This window comes from Corythoichthys intestinalis, chromosome 3, assembly GCF_030265065.1.
Source record: "Corythoichthys intestinalis isolate RoL2023-P3 chromosome 3, ASM3026506v1, whole genome shotgun sequence".
NCBI lineage: Eukaryota > Metazoa > Chordata > Actinopteri > Syngnathiformes > Syngnathidae > Corythoichthys > Corythoichthys intestinalis.
In genome coordinates this window covers 55,642,842-55,657,535 of record NC_080397.1, presented here as the reverse complement: position 1 = coordinate 55,657,535, position 14,694 = coordinate 55,642,842, and the positions used below count along the sequence as shown (strand labels likewise).

The window sequence follows — 14,694 nt, the reverse complement described above, 5'->3', positions numbered from 1 at the left end:
TTATTAAATGTTAAGTTATACCCAAATCCACAATACTGACATTCCAAATAATGGACTGAAACAAAAGAAATAGTTATATTGTCATTCTTTATTTAACAAAAGTGGTTGATTTAAGAAAAACTCAGATATCATGTGTGCAAAAGTATGTGAACCCCTTCAGTTAATAGGATATTGCGCCTCCTTTTGCAGAGATTACCTCAACCAAACGGTTTCTGTAGTGACTAATCAGCCTCTCACATCTACTTTGGGGGATTTTTGCCCATTCTTCCTTGCAGAACGCAGTCAGTTGAGAGAGGTTTGATGGGCGTCTGGCATGAACTGCTCGCTTCAGGTCCCGCCACAGCATTTCAATGGGATTTAGGTCAGGACTTTGACTGGGCCAGTCCAGAACACGAATCTTCTTCTTTTTCAGCCATTCCTTGGTTGTATTGCTGGAATGCTTTGGATCATTATCATGTTGCATGATCCACCTTCTGCCAAGCTTTAACTTCAAAACAGATGGCGTCAGGTTATGTTCTAGGATTTGACAATATTCCTCAGAATTCATGATTCCCTGGACTATGTGGAGTTGTCCAGGTCCTGAGGATGAAAAGCAAGCCCAGATCTTGACATTCCCACCTCCATGCTTCACTGTTGGGAGAAGGTTCTTTTGGTGGTATGCAGTGTTGACTTTTCGCCAGACATGGCGGTTTTGGTTGTGACCAAACAGTTCAATTTTGCACCTACATCAGTTGATGAAAACTCTTTTTAATTTAGTCTCGACAACACAACTGTTAAAAAAACAAAAAAAAACTACTGAATTGATTGATTAGGAAATCAGGTTGAAATAATAGAAAATTCCAAAATGTTGAGGGGGTTCACAAACTTTTGAGCAGCACTGTATATACATACATACATACATACACACACACACATATATATATATATATATATATATATGTATATATATATATATATATATATATATTAGAGGTGTGCATCGGTACTGCCCTCACGATTCGATTCGATTACGATTCGGAGGGCCACGATTCGATTCGATTACGATTCGGAGGGCCACGATTCGATTCGGTTCGATTCAGCAATGCATCGCGATGCCTTAAAGCCTGGGATGCATTAAAATTCTAAAGCAAAGCATATTTTTCATGAATCATGGAGCAACACAAGCGGTCAGACATTAAACAACTTTTTATTGGCTCTTGTGTCACTCCTGGTTGAAGTCAAATGAAAATACTTTTAGATATACTGGACTGTCTCAGGAAATTAGAATACACAATATTCTAATTTTTTGAGACAGTCCTGTGTATATATACAGGACTGTCTCAGGAAATTAGAATACACAATATTCTAATTTCCTGAGACCGTTATGAAATTACGATTCGATTCGATTCAGAGGGTCACGATTCGATTCGGTTCGATTCAGCAATGCATCGCGATGCCTTAACGCCTGGGATGCATTAAAATTCTAAAGCAAAGCATATTTTTCATGAATCATGGAGCAACACAAGCGGTCAGACATTAAACAACTTTTTATTGGCTCTTGTGTCAAATGAAAATACTTTTAGATATACCAGTATATATAAAAAAAAAAAAAAAAACTGATCACAGCATTTAATTGGTGCTTTGAATGAGACCAGGGCTTTTTTTTTTTTTTTTTTTTTTTTTTTACACACAGTAGCAGCCTTTCACACAGTGCAACATCTGAACTCCTGTGCAAAATCAGTAATAACAGTCACTGTATTTTAGTCACAACAACCCATCGATAAAAATATTCAAGTAAGTATTAAAGAAAGCGACAAAGAAGATATTGTAGTGCTGCAGCATCTTTATCGCAATGTCAATCCAGGGATCAGTTCAGTTGCAAACAAAACATCCAACTAAATTGCAATGTAGAACTAAAGTAAAATGTAGGCCTAGCCCACTATATATGTGCAATCAACTTAGAAATGCAATCAGTAAGTACCACATAACAATAAAAAATAATGAATTAAAATGAAGTGCAGCAGCAGTTTAGCAGCCATAACGATCTGTTTCAACATGAGGAAATATCATTTTTTTGCAATTGAGAGAGCAGAGAGATAGTAGAGGTTAGATGGGGCCTAAAAAATCCAGCCCGACCCGACACGGCCCGCTGGTATTGAAGCCCGAGCCGGCTTGGAGTGACGCGAAAAAAAAAAAAACGCAGCAGCAGCAATTTATTTTCATTTCTTCGAGATGGCAGAAAAAAACGCATGTTTCTTAATGTTTAAATAGTCTACACATTTTTGTGATCATAATAGAAGCATTTGCACAACGAAATAACGCTGGGAAAGTTTAATATTAAAAAAAAAAAAAAAAAACATGCGATTTTGCAGACACACAGAGAAGATTCAAAAGGATCACATTTCGTTTGCCTTTGTGTGCATATAAAAGTGTCTTTCGTAACAAATTCTCAGTTGGCAGAAAAAAAAACGCAAGTTTTCTTAATGTTTAAGTAGTCTACATATTTTTGTGATTATTATAAAATCTTTTACACAACGAGATAACGCTGGGAAAGTTTAATATATTAAAAAAACGAGTTTGCAGACACACAGAGGAGAGGATTCAAAAGGATCACATTTGTGTTGCCTTTGTGTGCATAAAAAAAAGTGTCTTTCGTTACGAATTCTCAGTTGGCAGAAAAAAAAACGCAAGTTTTCTTAATGTTTAAATAGTCTACATATTTTTGTGATCATTATAAAATCATTTTCACAACGAAATAACGCTGGGAAAGTTTAATATATATATATATATAAAAAAAAACGAGTTTGCAGACACAGAGGAGAGCATTCAAAAGGATCACATTTGTGTTGCCTTTGTGTGCATAAATAAAAGTGTCTTTCGTAACGAATCGCAAGTGCCACAGCGAAGGAGAAGAAGAAAAAGCGGGCGGCGCCACTGCTTCATGTGAGTGCACAAGCAAATGCACAATACAGAGAGCCTGCTCTCGGTTTTATCCCATTTTTATTTTATTTTATTTTTTTATAATTTATCAGTCCGGCGCGGGGTGGCCCGACCCGACCCGAACGTGAATGCTTAACATTTTGGGCCCGAACTCGGGCACAAGATCTAACCTCTAAGAGATAGGACATAACATAACAATGGCTGAAGCGGAGAAAGAGGGAGCAAGAAAGATTCTTGATGCACCTAAGACATTGAAAGCTGACATCTGGAGACATTTTGGCTTCTAGGAGGTTGGTGGGAAACTTGACCAGAGTAATGCAGTGTGTAAAAAATGAAACATGACAATAATAATACAAATGGGGAAACCAAATCCATTGCATCACCGGAATTGCGCAGGGAAGATTTTTGAACGAACTTATATATTTTAAAATGCGCTGAATCGATTCGGCTTGTTGCCCGCATCAAATCGAATCGTCCATGCCCCGCATCGGGATGCATCGCCGCATCGATTATTGTTGACACCACTAGCTGCAGCTATCGAATATTTTAGTATTCGAGTATTCGACTGAAAATTCTATCGAATAATCGAGTAATCGGATAAAACATTTTTTTTTTAGGTAAGGAGCAATTATAAATATACATAAGAAAACAAGACATTTCATTTAATATTGAACCATTTTCAGTCGATCAATGTCTTTATTTTCGATGTACATTGTTGAAAACAGCCAACAATTGCATCTCAGAAGTGACTAGAAGAAAACAAAAATCAAACATTTTAACTGTTTTCACTCAAAAACTTCTAGATCTTATAAAAAAAAATCTTATTTCTTACCTAAAAATTTCATTACGCTTGATAACACACTAGGGCTGCAGCTATCGATTATTTTGGTGTAGTAGTTGATTAATCAATGAACTAGTTAGTTCGACTAATCGAGTAATCGGATAAACATGAAAAAATTTAAATACCTGAACTGGGCCTCAAACGGTATTAAAAAAAAAATGAATAAATAAGGATCTACATGTGTACAACAAAAGAACAATTGGCTAACTTACAAAGCAAACTTCCAGTGGCTTAAACGCTATAAGATACATTTTTTTTTTTTTTTTTTTAAATAATGCTCTTAACAAATGGCTCAGACACATATTCCCACAAAAATTGGCTAAATATACCTTTAACCCTTTAACACCTAAGCCTATTTTGGCCGAATTTGCATGCATTTGACGTTGTCTTTATATTTCAAAGAAAAAATTGTTCACAATGGCCAAGTTGGGTCCCTTTTTTAAGGACACCTTGAACTTCATGTCCAAACTGTTGTTTTCTTCACTGACCAATTATAATCCACATTTTGGACCCAAAAAGACAAAAAAATCCCAAAATATTTTTTCAAAATTTGTAATGTTGATGTCCCATTGACAACCAAACATGCTCGACCAAACGTTTTGAAACTTGATAATATTTATTCTACTTGTTAGGATAAACATTCAATAGAAAAAAATAATATTGAATAGTTTTATGTCTGACAATTCAACACAAACAGCCAGTATGGTCATAGGCGTTTTTGGCCTTTACACATACTATGACAAACGGGTTATATACAGTGCAAAATAGTGAGAAAAAATATATATATATATATATCATCTAACACAAAAAGGGTTTGGAGGATATCTCTTTGTGAAGTTAGGTATTATACCCATCACCTTATCTAAAGTATTTACGTACATGCAACCAAGCTTCTCGAACACTCATCTTTATAAAAATTTTCTTGAAGAAAAATGTATATAACATTGAAAAAAAGTATTTAAAAAATATTGACCAGTAGTTCAGTTCAATTCAAATTTTTCTGGCATACGACCCAATAAAGTTTTTTATTTTGCGAACTCAATAAAGCTTCTGCATGAACAGGTCACGGAGCTGCGTCACACACAACGTCACACAGCCTACGCCGTCCCGTTTGTGCGCTGCTGTCAGCCTGTCACTTCTACTCGTAGAAACGCCGACTCATCCCAGGAAAACAACGGCAAATACGGCTCATCTTCTTCCTTGGGTTAATGAAATAATGCATTAGCTTGCGCTAAATTTAGTTTTAGATTCATTCTGCACGTTTCAAAGTCGCTCGCTCAAACTGGCCGTTGTTTGCTTCAGCATGCCTCCTTTTCCTTAGTTGGCGCCTCGCTCGGAAATGTATTTAATTTTTTTTTTCAACAAATGTCCACATTCGGTTCATCCTTCTTGACATCACAACGACTCTTGGGATATGTAGTCTTTTGTGCTTCTTTCGGTTTTGAAAAAGGACAAGAAATGATGGAAGTATGGAGATAGATACATGGTCCATGCAGCGTTTTAATGCATATTTATGAGTGCAAGAAAACTATAAAACTCAAATGACAATATCTCCCGTTTTTCTTGGTCGATTGACTTCAAATAAAAACTGGTGTGGACATCAACTTCCGTACTTTCAAATGAGACCAACCAGCGGCACGTGGGTGACGTAATTACAGCGTGAAGGAGCTTCAAAGACGACATGGGTAAACGCGTCGCTGCCGACACGTTCGGTGTTAAAGGGTTAAACTAAATTACGAATGTATTAAAAAACATTAGCTCAAACAAAAACCTAGCTTATGTTGATCTTAACAGGGAGCAGCTGGATTTGGCCATGTAAAATGAGGCAGACTAGAGGGCAGTGTATCCACCCAAATCAATAAAACTAAATCCAAACACTTTCAAAAACAAACCATTACAACACCACTTTAATTAAACGAATACTCGAAGCAGCAAAATTTAATTCGAATCTTTTTTTCCTCATCGAATACTCGAGTTAATCGATTAATCGTTGCAGCACTAGTTTAGATTGTTATTTCTTTGTTTGTTTCTCATGATTCCATATTTTTTTCCTCAGAATGGAGTGATACCATATTATATTATATATATTATATATTATATATTTCCCTGCACTTGCTCTATAAAATTAACATTTACTGACCACCACAATGTTTTTTATTCATTTCTTTTAGTGTTTCTGAATGCTAAAGAGTTGCACTTTTGAACTAATTCATTATTTTTTCAAGCTTTTTATCTGAGTTTGTTCTACATGATAAAATGTCTGAGTGAGTGCTCGTCCGAGACTGGTGATTCCATACTTTTTGCTAGGGATTGTAGTACACAGAAAGCCCAGCTAAACTCAAATGTTGTTAAGCATTTGTAGATGTGGAGAGCATTGGCAGCGCAATAGAAAAACAACAGTTGAAATGCCTTGTTAATGGCAGAGTTCTCAGAAAAGGGCCAAACTGGTTTGCGCTGATAGAGGCACCTGACATAACCACTCATTTCGACACATGTATAAAAGACGAGGAGATGATGTATTGTAAGGCACAATGACATCATGTGGAAATCTAAAAAGGCAGTCTGCCCATTAAAAGAAGACATTTTTGCATAAAATAAAACCTTCAAACAGGTATGTAACATTTGTTTGCGTTTGCCTATGTACATAAACAGAGGAAGGCTTTAGCAAAAAAATAGTCCAATATTTTCATACTCATACAAAGTCTATTGTATGTGAAGCTATCCCCAATTATAAAGGCAAAGGAAAGTCCTTCGAAGGAATGCTTATTGAAAATTGGAGCAAATTTCTAGAGTTTTTGGATGATCTATGGAAAAGTTTCACGTTCTTAAACCAAAAAAAAACTTTCTTGGTGTTAATGTGTGCTACACTTACAGTAATTTTGCTAGCCTGGTTGAGAGCAGTGACCCAGTCCCTCATGTCTGTCACATCATTGGCTTGGAGGAAGTACCTTCGGGATACTGCGTTGATGACTGTGGGGAAGAAAAAAAAAAAACATCAATAGCAGTTCCATACCTTCCTACAATCACTGCCTTATCTCAGTTTAGCACATGTATAAATAATTTGGTTTTACAGTGTGTGACTGTGACTCAGTGGTTCCCCGAGGACTTACCAAAGCAGAACTCTGTCTTTGGCTTCTGCTTCCCTGTAGCTTCATTTACCTGACAGCAGAACAGAGTAAGTGTCAAACATGAGTTTGCTTTGAAGTTGAGGTTTCTACGAAAGATGCACACACTAGTAGGCATGTGCAGGTTACCAGTTTCAAGGTTTACTGTGGTATGAAAACTTCTCGGTTTCCATACATCAAAAATTTTCCGTCATAACGTAGTACAGTGAAGGAATCTGACCTTTAAGCCAGATTGCCTGAACCACGCCAGCCAAACCGCCGGAACCGCGGTAGTGCAATTCCAACGACCCAGGCCGGCAGTGTCCCTACAACCAGGCCAAAAGGCCGGCAGTGTCCCTACAACCAGGCCAAAAGGCCAAACTCTGCGCGTTCACATTAGTTTTAACTAGGGGTGTCAAACGATTAAAATTTTTAATCGAGTTAATTACAGCTCAAAAATTAATTAATCGTAATTCAAACCATCTATAAAATATGCCATATTTTTCTGTAAATTATTGTTGGAATGGAAAGACCGAGATTGATATATACATTCAACATTCTTTCTTTCTTTCTTTATTATAACAATAAATCAACAAGATGGTATTACCATTATTAACATTCTGTTAAAGCGATCCATGGATAGAAAGACTTGTAGGTCTTAAAAGATAAAAATAATAAATATATAAATAAATAAAATATATAAATATTTATAAAGATTTATAGAAAATAAATAAAAGATAATAACTAGTACAAGTTATAGAAGTTTTATATTAAAACCCCTCTTCATGTTTTCGTTTGAATAAAATTTGTAACATTTTCAATCAAAAAATAAACTAGTAGCCCGCCATTGTTGATGTCAATAATTACTTACACAATGCTCATGGATGCTGAAGCCTATAAAATTAGTCGCACCCAAGCGCCAGCAGAGGGCGGCAGAAAAACACAACAAGTACACCTTTCACTTTGCTGTCCTTTTAATATGTTTGAGTGGGGTATTTGTGCGTTAATTGCGTCAAATATTTTAACGGGATTAATTAAAAAAATTAATTACCGCTCGTTAACGCGTTAATTTTGACAGCCCTAGTTTTATTTAACCCCTTGTACTGACTCCAATTCAAAAGCTGGAAAAAGGCTTCGAAACACAAGTTGACAATTTATTCCAAGTCTGCAGCAATCATACAGCACAGAGAGACCCGGGCGAGGAAGCAAACTGGATGCACGGTCACCATATCAGAAGTCAACAAAATAATCCCAGAGAGAAATGACAACTATTAGTTAAACATTCGATCTTTTAAAGGCTCTGATGACATAAATGGCAGACATTGAGTGAATAACTAAAGAAATTGAAGACACCTTTTATAACTACATATTACATTCAGTTATGAAATTGTATTCACTGGAAATCAGGTCAAGAAACGCAGCGTTGTGAACATTCTCCCCATTATTTTCCCACTTCCATTACTGGTTTAAAAAGTGAAACAAGTGACTGTGGAGTTAGAAGTTCATATCTCTGATTTCAACTGTCCAGAGAGAAGCTGTCAGCATTGAAGCCAGATGTGATTATCTCTGCTCAAGTCAACATCTGGAATTTGTCAGCGACTCTTTTGCAGCTAAACTCTGCATGTGACCATTAGCTACAGCTGCAGATAGATCAGATTGTTTCTATCTGTTGGACTGCACGAAAGCCATCTCCGTACGCCCACTGGAACAATCATTAGGTACACATGCACATTCCAAGCAGACATCAGATACAAACGCGGCAGCAAATATTTTGTCTTTACAAAGAGAATAGAGATGGAGGTAGAACCAGAAGTTGACACAAACAGCAGATGTTAAGATAATCACTGGAAAATACTTGAGCCAGCTTGCGAGGGGTAGGGAACTTGGAGAATAAAACTTATCAAGTACTTTGATAAAACTTTGACCGTATTAAATCAATGGGCACAATAGGACATGCGATTGTTTAATAATTATTATAATTTTTTTAAATGTAAGCTTTTGTTTTCTTCATAAAAGCAGCAATTGTGCAGAGACATGGCTACCTGGATCCCTTACACCAATCTTCATTCTTCACAGATAAACCCCCTTTAGCCTGGATTAAACGGTATTATAATGAATACTAGGGATTAAGCCTGTCGCAATATGCAATAATTCCATTTATCGCGCGATAAATAAAAATGAAAGCGGTAATTTTTCCACTGCGATTTATCGCCTCGCGTGCACGTGTGTGCGCGCGTGCGGCAGACGTGCTGTTAAAAGTTCGGATTCCTCGTTACTAGGCATGTGCCGGTTACCGGTTTCACGGTTTACCGTGGTGTGAAAACGTCGCGGTTTCAAAACCACTAAAATTTTCCGTCAGACCGTATGACGGTATTCGCTATTTTTCTTGTGTCAAAAATGCAGCCAGAAGCGGCTTGGCGCAGCAGCGCTCACCCCCTCCCGTTTGTTGCTGTGTGTGAGAGTGATGCTATCGGCTACACAGCCAGCTAACCCAAAAACAATTACTCCAAACATAAGGCGTACTGTTCTTCAATTTATTGAGCTCTCAAATCGTGGTAAGTTTAATATACAAAATGATTACATTTAAAATGTTGTACAATTAGATTTTTCCATGTGAGTAGCTTCCACAGATTAGCACCATGGAAAAAGTTCGCCAAAAACAAAAGACACATTTTCCTTTCAAATATACAAACTAAGTAAAAGCTTACAAAGATGAATGTTAGCCTAGGCTCAGCTGGGAGCGCAATTTCGTTGAGTGTTACAGCCGCAGAGTGAGAAAACAAGCTTGATTCGCTTGAATGAAGGGGAAAAAAATGATAGCATCAAAGATCGCTAATTGCGAACGATGATCTTGCCCTAAGCACAAATCCACGTTCGCTGGATCAAAGTGAGGTCTCACTCCCAATGGGGTTTTTTTTTTTTTTTAGATGAAACCTTTCCACAACAATATTGACATTTTAACTAACTTATACATTTTTACCTAACTTATGAATTCCTTATGTTCTTTTTAACACAAAGGCATGACATCATGTGGACTAGAGTTGACACAGTGGCTGAAAATGGCGAAACTTCACTTAAGCTTTTCCACCCTCAAAAAAAAGTCATGCAGTATAAATTTTTAAAAAGTTTATTCAGAAGTGTTTTTACTTTATAGAAATTATTTTGTTCTTGCGGTAATCTTGTGCCACTTGAGCTGTGGCTGTGAGTATAGTCTATAAGTTATATTTATTTAATTTTATTTTTTAAAAAAATGTATTGATAATTTATTTATTTTAATATATTCATGTTCCAATTTGTAACTATGGTCTGGAAAAAAAAAATCCTGTTCAATGGAAAAAAGTTTTTTTTTTTTTTTAACCCATACATCTCAAAATTTTTGGGAGCTATAATTGCAATACCGTGATACTGTAAAACCGCGGTATTTTTGCTCACGGTTATCGTACCGTCAAAATCTCATACCGGCACATGCCTACTCGTTACCAACTGCGCAAAATGCATCTTCGTTCCAGGTCCTGCAAAAACTAGCGCCGGAGCCAATCGTTCCCATTATATGCTATTGCTCAACGTATACCGGCCGCATCAGTGCTCCGGAGTGACTGTGGACCATCTACGGCACGCCGGTGTTGTTGACGTGTGGGCGCTCCCGTCAGGAGTGACATTTCACGCGGGGCGGCGATTTTTCGGCACAACGCCGGATATTTACAACGAAGTCCGCCAAAACATTGTTACCGACTTGGCTGCGACGAACAACCTCGCTTTGACAACGAACAGCTGAATGAAATTAAGAGCGCTATGCTTCAAACGCGTCCTGTTTATGAAAGTCGATTGTCATATGCTGGTTTTGTGTAGTAATGAGCAGACGTGACTTCAGCGGCGCTTGCTAACTTTTTTAATGCGCCCACACACTAGATATCATTAAATGGCAAACTAGATGTGCTACGTCCCATGCCATTGGCTACGTGAGCCCAGAGTGATTATGGGAGACGTAGTCCATATACTACATCGATGAATTCTAAACTGTCATGACTGAATGGAAGTTAAGAAGGCCAAATCAATCCATACCAGGGACTATAGATAATGTTGCAAATATTGTTAATTCAGTACGTGACACAGATGGATTCGGACCACAAATAGGATGTCTTGCTCATGTAGTAAACCTAGCTGCTAGGAGAGCTGTAGCAATCAACAGTGTGCCCTGCCTCACTTTGCAAACAGTAAAGATTGTTCTCAGCACTTTTATACAAATTTTTTTCAGATCAGTAAGAAGTAAGCACATAAATATTTTGCACTAAAATGCATGTTTCTATGATGGCAATTTAATTTTTGCTCGTTAGCAAAAACAAAAAACAAAAAAAACAACAAAAAAAAACGAAACAAAAAATATAATTGTTATTTTTTTTACAGAGCATTAAATGTATTGAATCGGATCCAAAATCGTGTCCCCCGTATCAAAAATCATACCGAACCATGACTTAACTGTATCGTTGCATCCCTATGGAACACCATTGCAGAAGCTATGACGGGAAAAGTTTTCATTTGCCTGAATGCTTAAGTTATTAAGTGCAAATTTTTTTTTTTTTAAACACATTTTATTTATTCTGTGTTTCTGTGCGGTATCAATATTTTTTATTTTTACTTAAGAGGGATGGTCTATTGTTTTTAGTTGCGATTTCTTAAAAAGTATTTTTGAATTTGAGAGTAAATATTTATCGCGTTTAAATTGGTGTACTTGATCTATTAATATATACAGTACACTGCATTTTCACTGTTATTGTAAGTTGGTTAAAAAAAATATTGGGGGGGGGGCGCAATAATATTGCATATCGCAATAATTTATGAGAATAATTATCGCACACTAAAATTTGTTATCGCGACAGGCCTACTAGGGATGTCCCGATCGCATAGTTTTGCACCTGAGTGCGGGTACAAGTCACCTGATTTTGAGAATCTACGATACCGAATCCCAGTCCGATAACAAAAAAAAAGGTATTTTTTTTGCTTTGACACTCACGCTGCCGAGAACAGCCTCTCACTTAAACAATGTATGAGTTGCTACAGTACACTTCAGACTGTGTGTCAAGCCACAGACTTCATAATGATAGTGACGGGGCGCGGGGCCGATTAATAGCAGGCTTTCCCCTATATATTAAAAATCGTAGCGCTGCGCCACACCAAAATAAAAGGCGCCACACGTTGCAAATGAGATTTTTTTTTTTTTTTTGGAATATCTTCTAAATATTAATTTGTATTACTCAACATGACGTCTAAATGGATATAAGAAGCTCATTTTTACGCACTATTTGCCATAAATCGTCTGAAATAGCACGACAAACACAAATTGTTCCTTTACACACTTTATCTTGAAAAGCGCATCCGTTCTCCTACTGAAAGTTTGCGCCTCGAGTACATCGGTGCGGGGATCGAAAGGGGAGAAAAATCCACAGAGAGGCATTTGAAGTTAATAAATTTACTTCAGTCCTATACTGTAAAAACGACCTTCATATTGACATTGACGTAACATTTAAGTTCTTTATGGCGCGTCTTTGACCCGAATCGTCGCCTCCTAGCATAGCATTTGCTCGGCGCTGACGTCACTCGTAATTTCAGATGAGGATTTCGAAGTACAGCTTTTTGGAAAGACAAAAGTTCCTGAATACGAGGGTCCGCGAACAAAATGACAGTTATTGTTGTGGTGATCTAGGCCGTCGCGTTCCTAAATAATTAATTAGCATCTGAAGCTAATTAAATATTTCAGAACGTGAGGCTCACGCTCCCCAGATACGAAGATATTAGCTCTCACGTTCTGAGGAGTAGAAATAAAGAAATGGTTATGGCAAGCGGTGTATTTTAATGTTTATATAAAGTTTTCAAATGAGGCAAGATCACAGCTGGAGACGAAGATCAGGAAAGTGCACAGTTCAGCGTAGGAGAACTCTCAACTAAGAAAAAAAGGAAAACAGAATCTAGCAGGGAATCAACATGGACAGAAATGGCAAAGTTCAAGCCGTGGCTGTACCATACAAATCAAGGTGAGTGTTAAGAATCCTGCACCTAATATTTTAGTCATAAATTCATAATTGTATTATTTTACCTTAAATTCTGGTGTTGAAAAAGGTTCGTTGTCTATAACCTGGCATATTCCTTATACAAAAAATTACAAGACGGATGGCGCATTTACATTGAAAGAAGTATTTTTCATCTCATTGAAACAAATCATGATTTGCACTAACAATCAGAAAAGTAACTCCAACAAAGACTTCAGTTTGAACTGAAGTCGGATTGACTAATGTAAATTAGACATATTTGATTTTCTTATTCCTGTGTAGGTGAAGACAGACTTGAGAATCAGGGGCACCTTGCAGCACGCCTCACTAAAAATTGACCATTATCTCCGTCAAACCTGACCGAGTGGAAACACAAAAAGCTTTTTACGTTGAAAATTCTTTTGAACAAACGCTTAACTCCCTGAATTCTTTATAAATATGGACGTAAAACAGTGTTGATTCTTGGTTAAAAGCAAAAGGACAGTTTGCATTTATTTTGTGTAAATATGTCGAATGTGCTGCAAGTCACTGTGGCGCCGCCTTGTCACCACAAAGAGCTTTTTCAGTCTCGATTATTTGTTAAAAGAGCAAAGAACCAGGCAGTTAGCATTTATTTTACGTACATATGTCAAATGTGCTGCTATTCTTTAAGCCGCTGTAGCGCCACCTTATCACCACATTGAGCTTTTTTCTGTTGAAAATTCTTGTGAATAAATGTTTAAATCCCTGAATTCTCAATAGATATGGACGTAAAACAGTCTTGATTCTTGGTTAAAAGCAAAAAAAATGTGCGGTTAGCATTTATTTTACGTAAATATTGCGAACTGACACCAATGCAGTAGCGGCTAATTCCTTCCATTGATTTTTTTTAACGTTTCAAAATGCATGCATGGTACGAAAAATGAAATAATTTGAACAAATCACTCCTGAGACAATGCTTCCTGTTTGTATACGGTACAGTTTTCGTGCTTTTTCAACCTAAATCTGGCGTTAGATTGCTGCGTGTGTGTGATTGAGAATAACTCCTCGTGATGTGGGCAGGCCCCCTACTTGAAGGCGTGGTGCAGTGGATGACGGACGTGACCCGTCAATATAATTATGAAGTCTATGACCTCGCCTAACGATGATTAACACTAGAGCTGAAACGATTATTCGAATAATTCGCGTATCTCGATTTTAAAAATTGATTGAGGCATTTTCTCCGCCTGGAGGAATCGTTTGCTAGCTCTTAAGCATGAAGTTTTGCCAGGACAACTTTTGATGCGGCACAACGCGCTGACGTCATGTGCATAGAGAAAGAAGAGAGTGGCGGCGGATACATTTTATTTTAACCGCACATGAATATAGAGGTAACGACGAAAAAACAGAAAATGTCCAAAGTGCGGGAGCATTTCAAGCTGGAGACCAAGGCGAACACTGTTTCATGTATTCACTGTAAGACAGCGCTTGCACACCACTACCCCTGCCCAGCCCCGGCTTCCGCACCCCCAGCTAGACCCCGCTTGATTACCTTTCTTTTTTTTTTTATTATTATTATTATTATTTTTTTTTAAAACCTGTCCTGTTCAGCTGTTTGACACAGAGAATGGAAGTCTAAGTGCCCTAGTGTTGTATCGGTCGCGAACGATTCGTTCTTTTTGAACGAATTGTTTGCGTGAACGAGACCGAACTAATCACCATCTGCACTGATTCGTTCTATGAAGTTGGTGGCGCTTGTTCGCTGCGTGGGAGGGCGTTGAGCAAGCGGCAGCGTCTTCTGACATCGCACACGACCAATCAGACGCCA

At 37.5% G+C, this 14,694-nt stretch overlaps 1 protein-coding gene across 3 annotated transcripts in view; it reads right to left on the bottom strand.

The window, feature by feature from the left end:
• Positions 1–14,694, bottom strand: part of LOC130913560 (pleckstrin homology domain-containing family A member 2-like) — a 71,135-nt gene that overhangs the window by 28,350 nt on the left and 28,091 nt on the right. For all 3 annotated transcript variants that reach the window (XM_057832248.1, XM_057832247.1, XM_057832249.1), the window contains 2 exons: positions 6,871–6,919; positions 6,633–6,730 (listed from right to left, as the gene is read on the bottom strand). In XM_057832248.1, the coding sequence (XP_057688231.1) occupies positions 6,633–6,730; positions 6,871–6,919 (147 nt within the window). The remainder of the gene's footprint in view (positions 1–6,632; positions 6,731–6,870; positions 6,920–14,694) is intronic.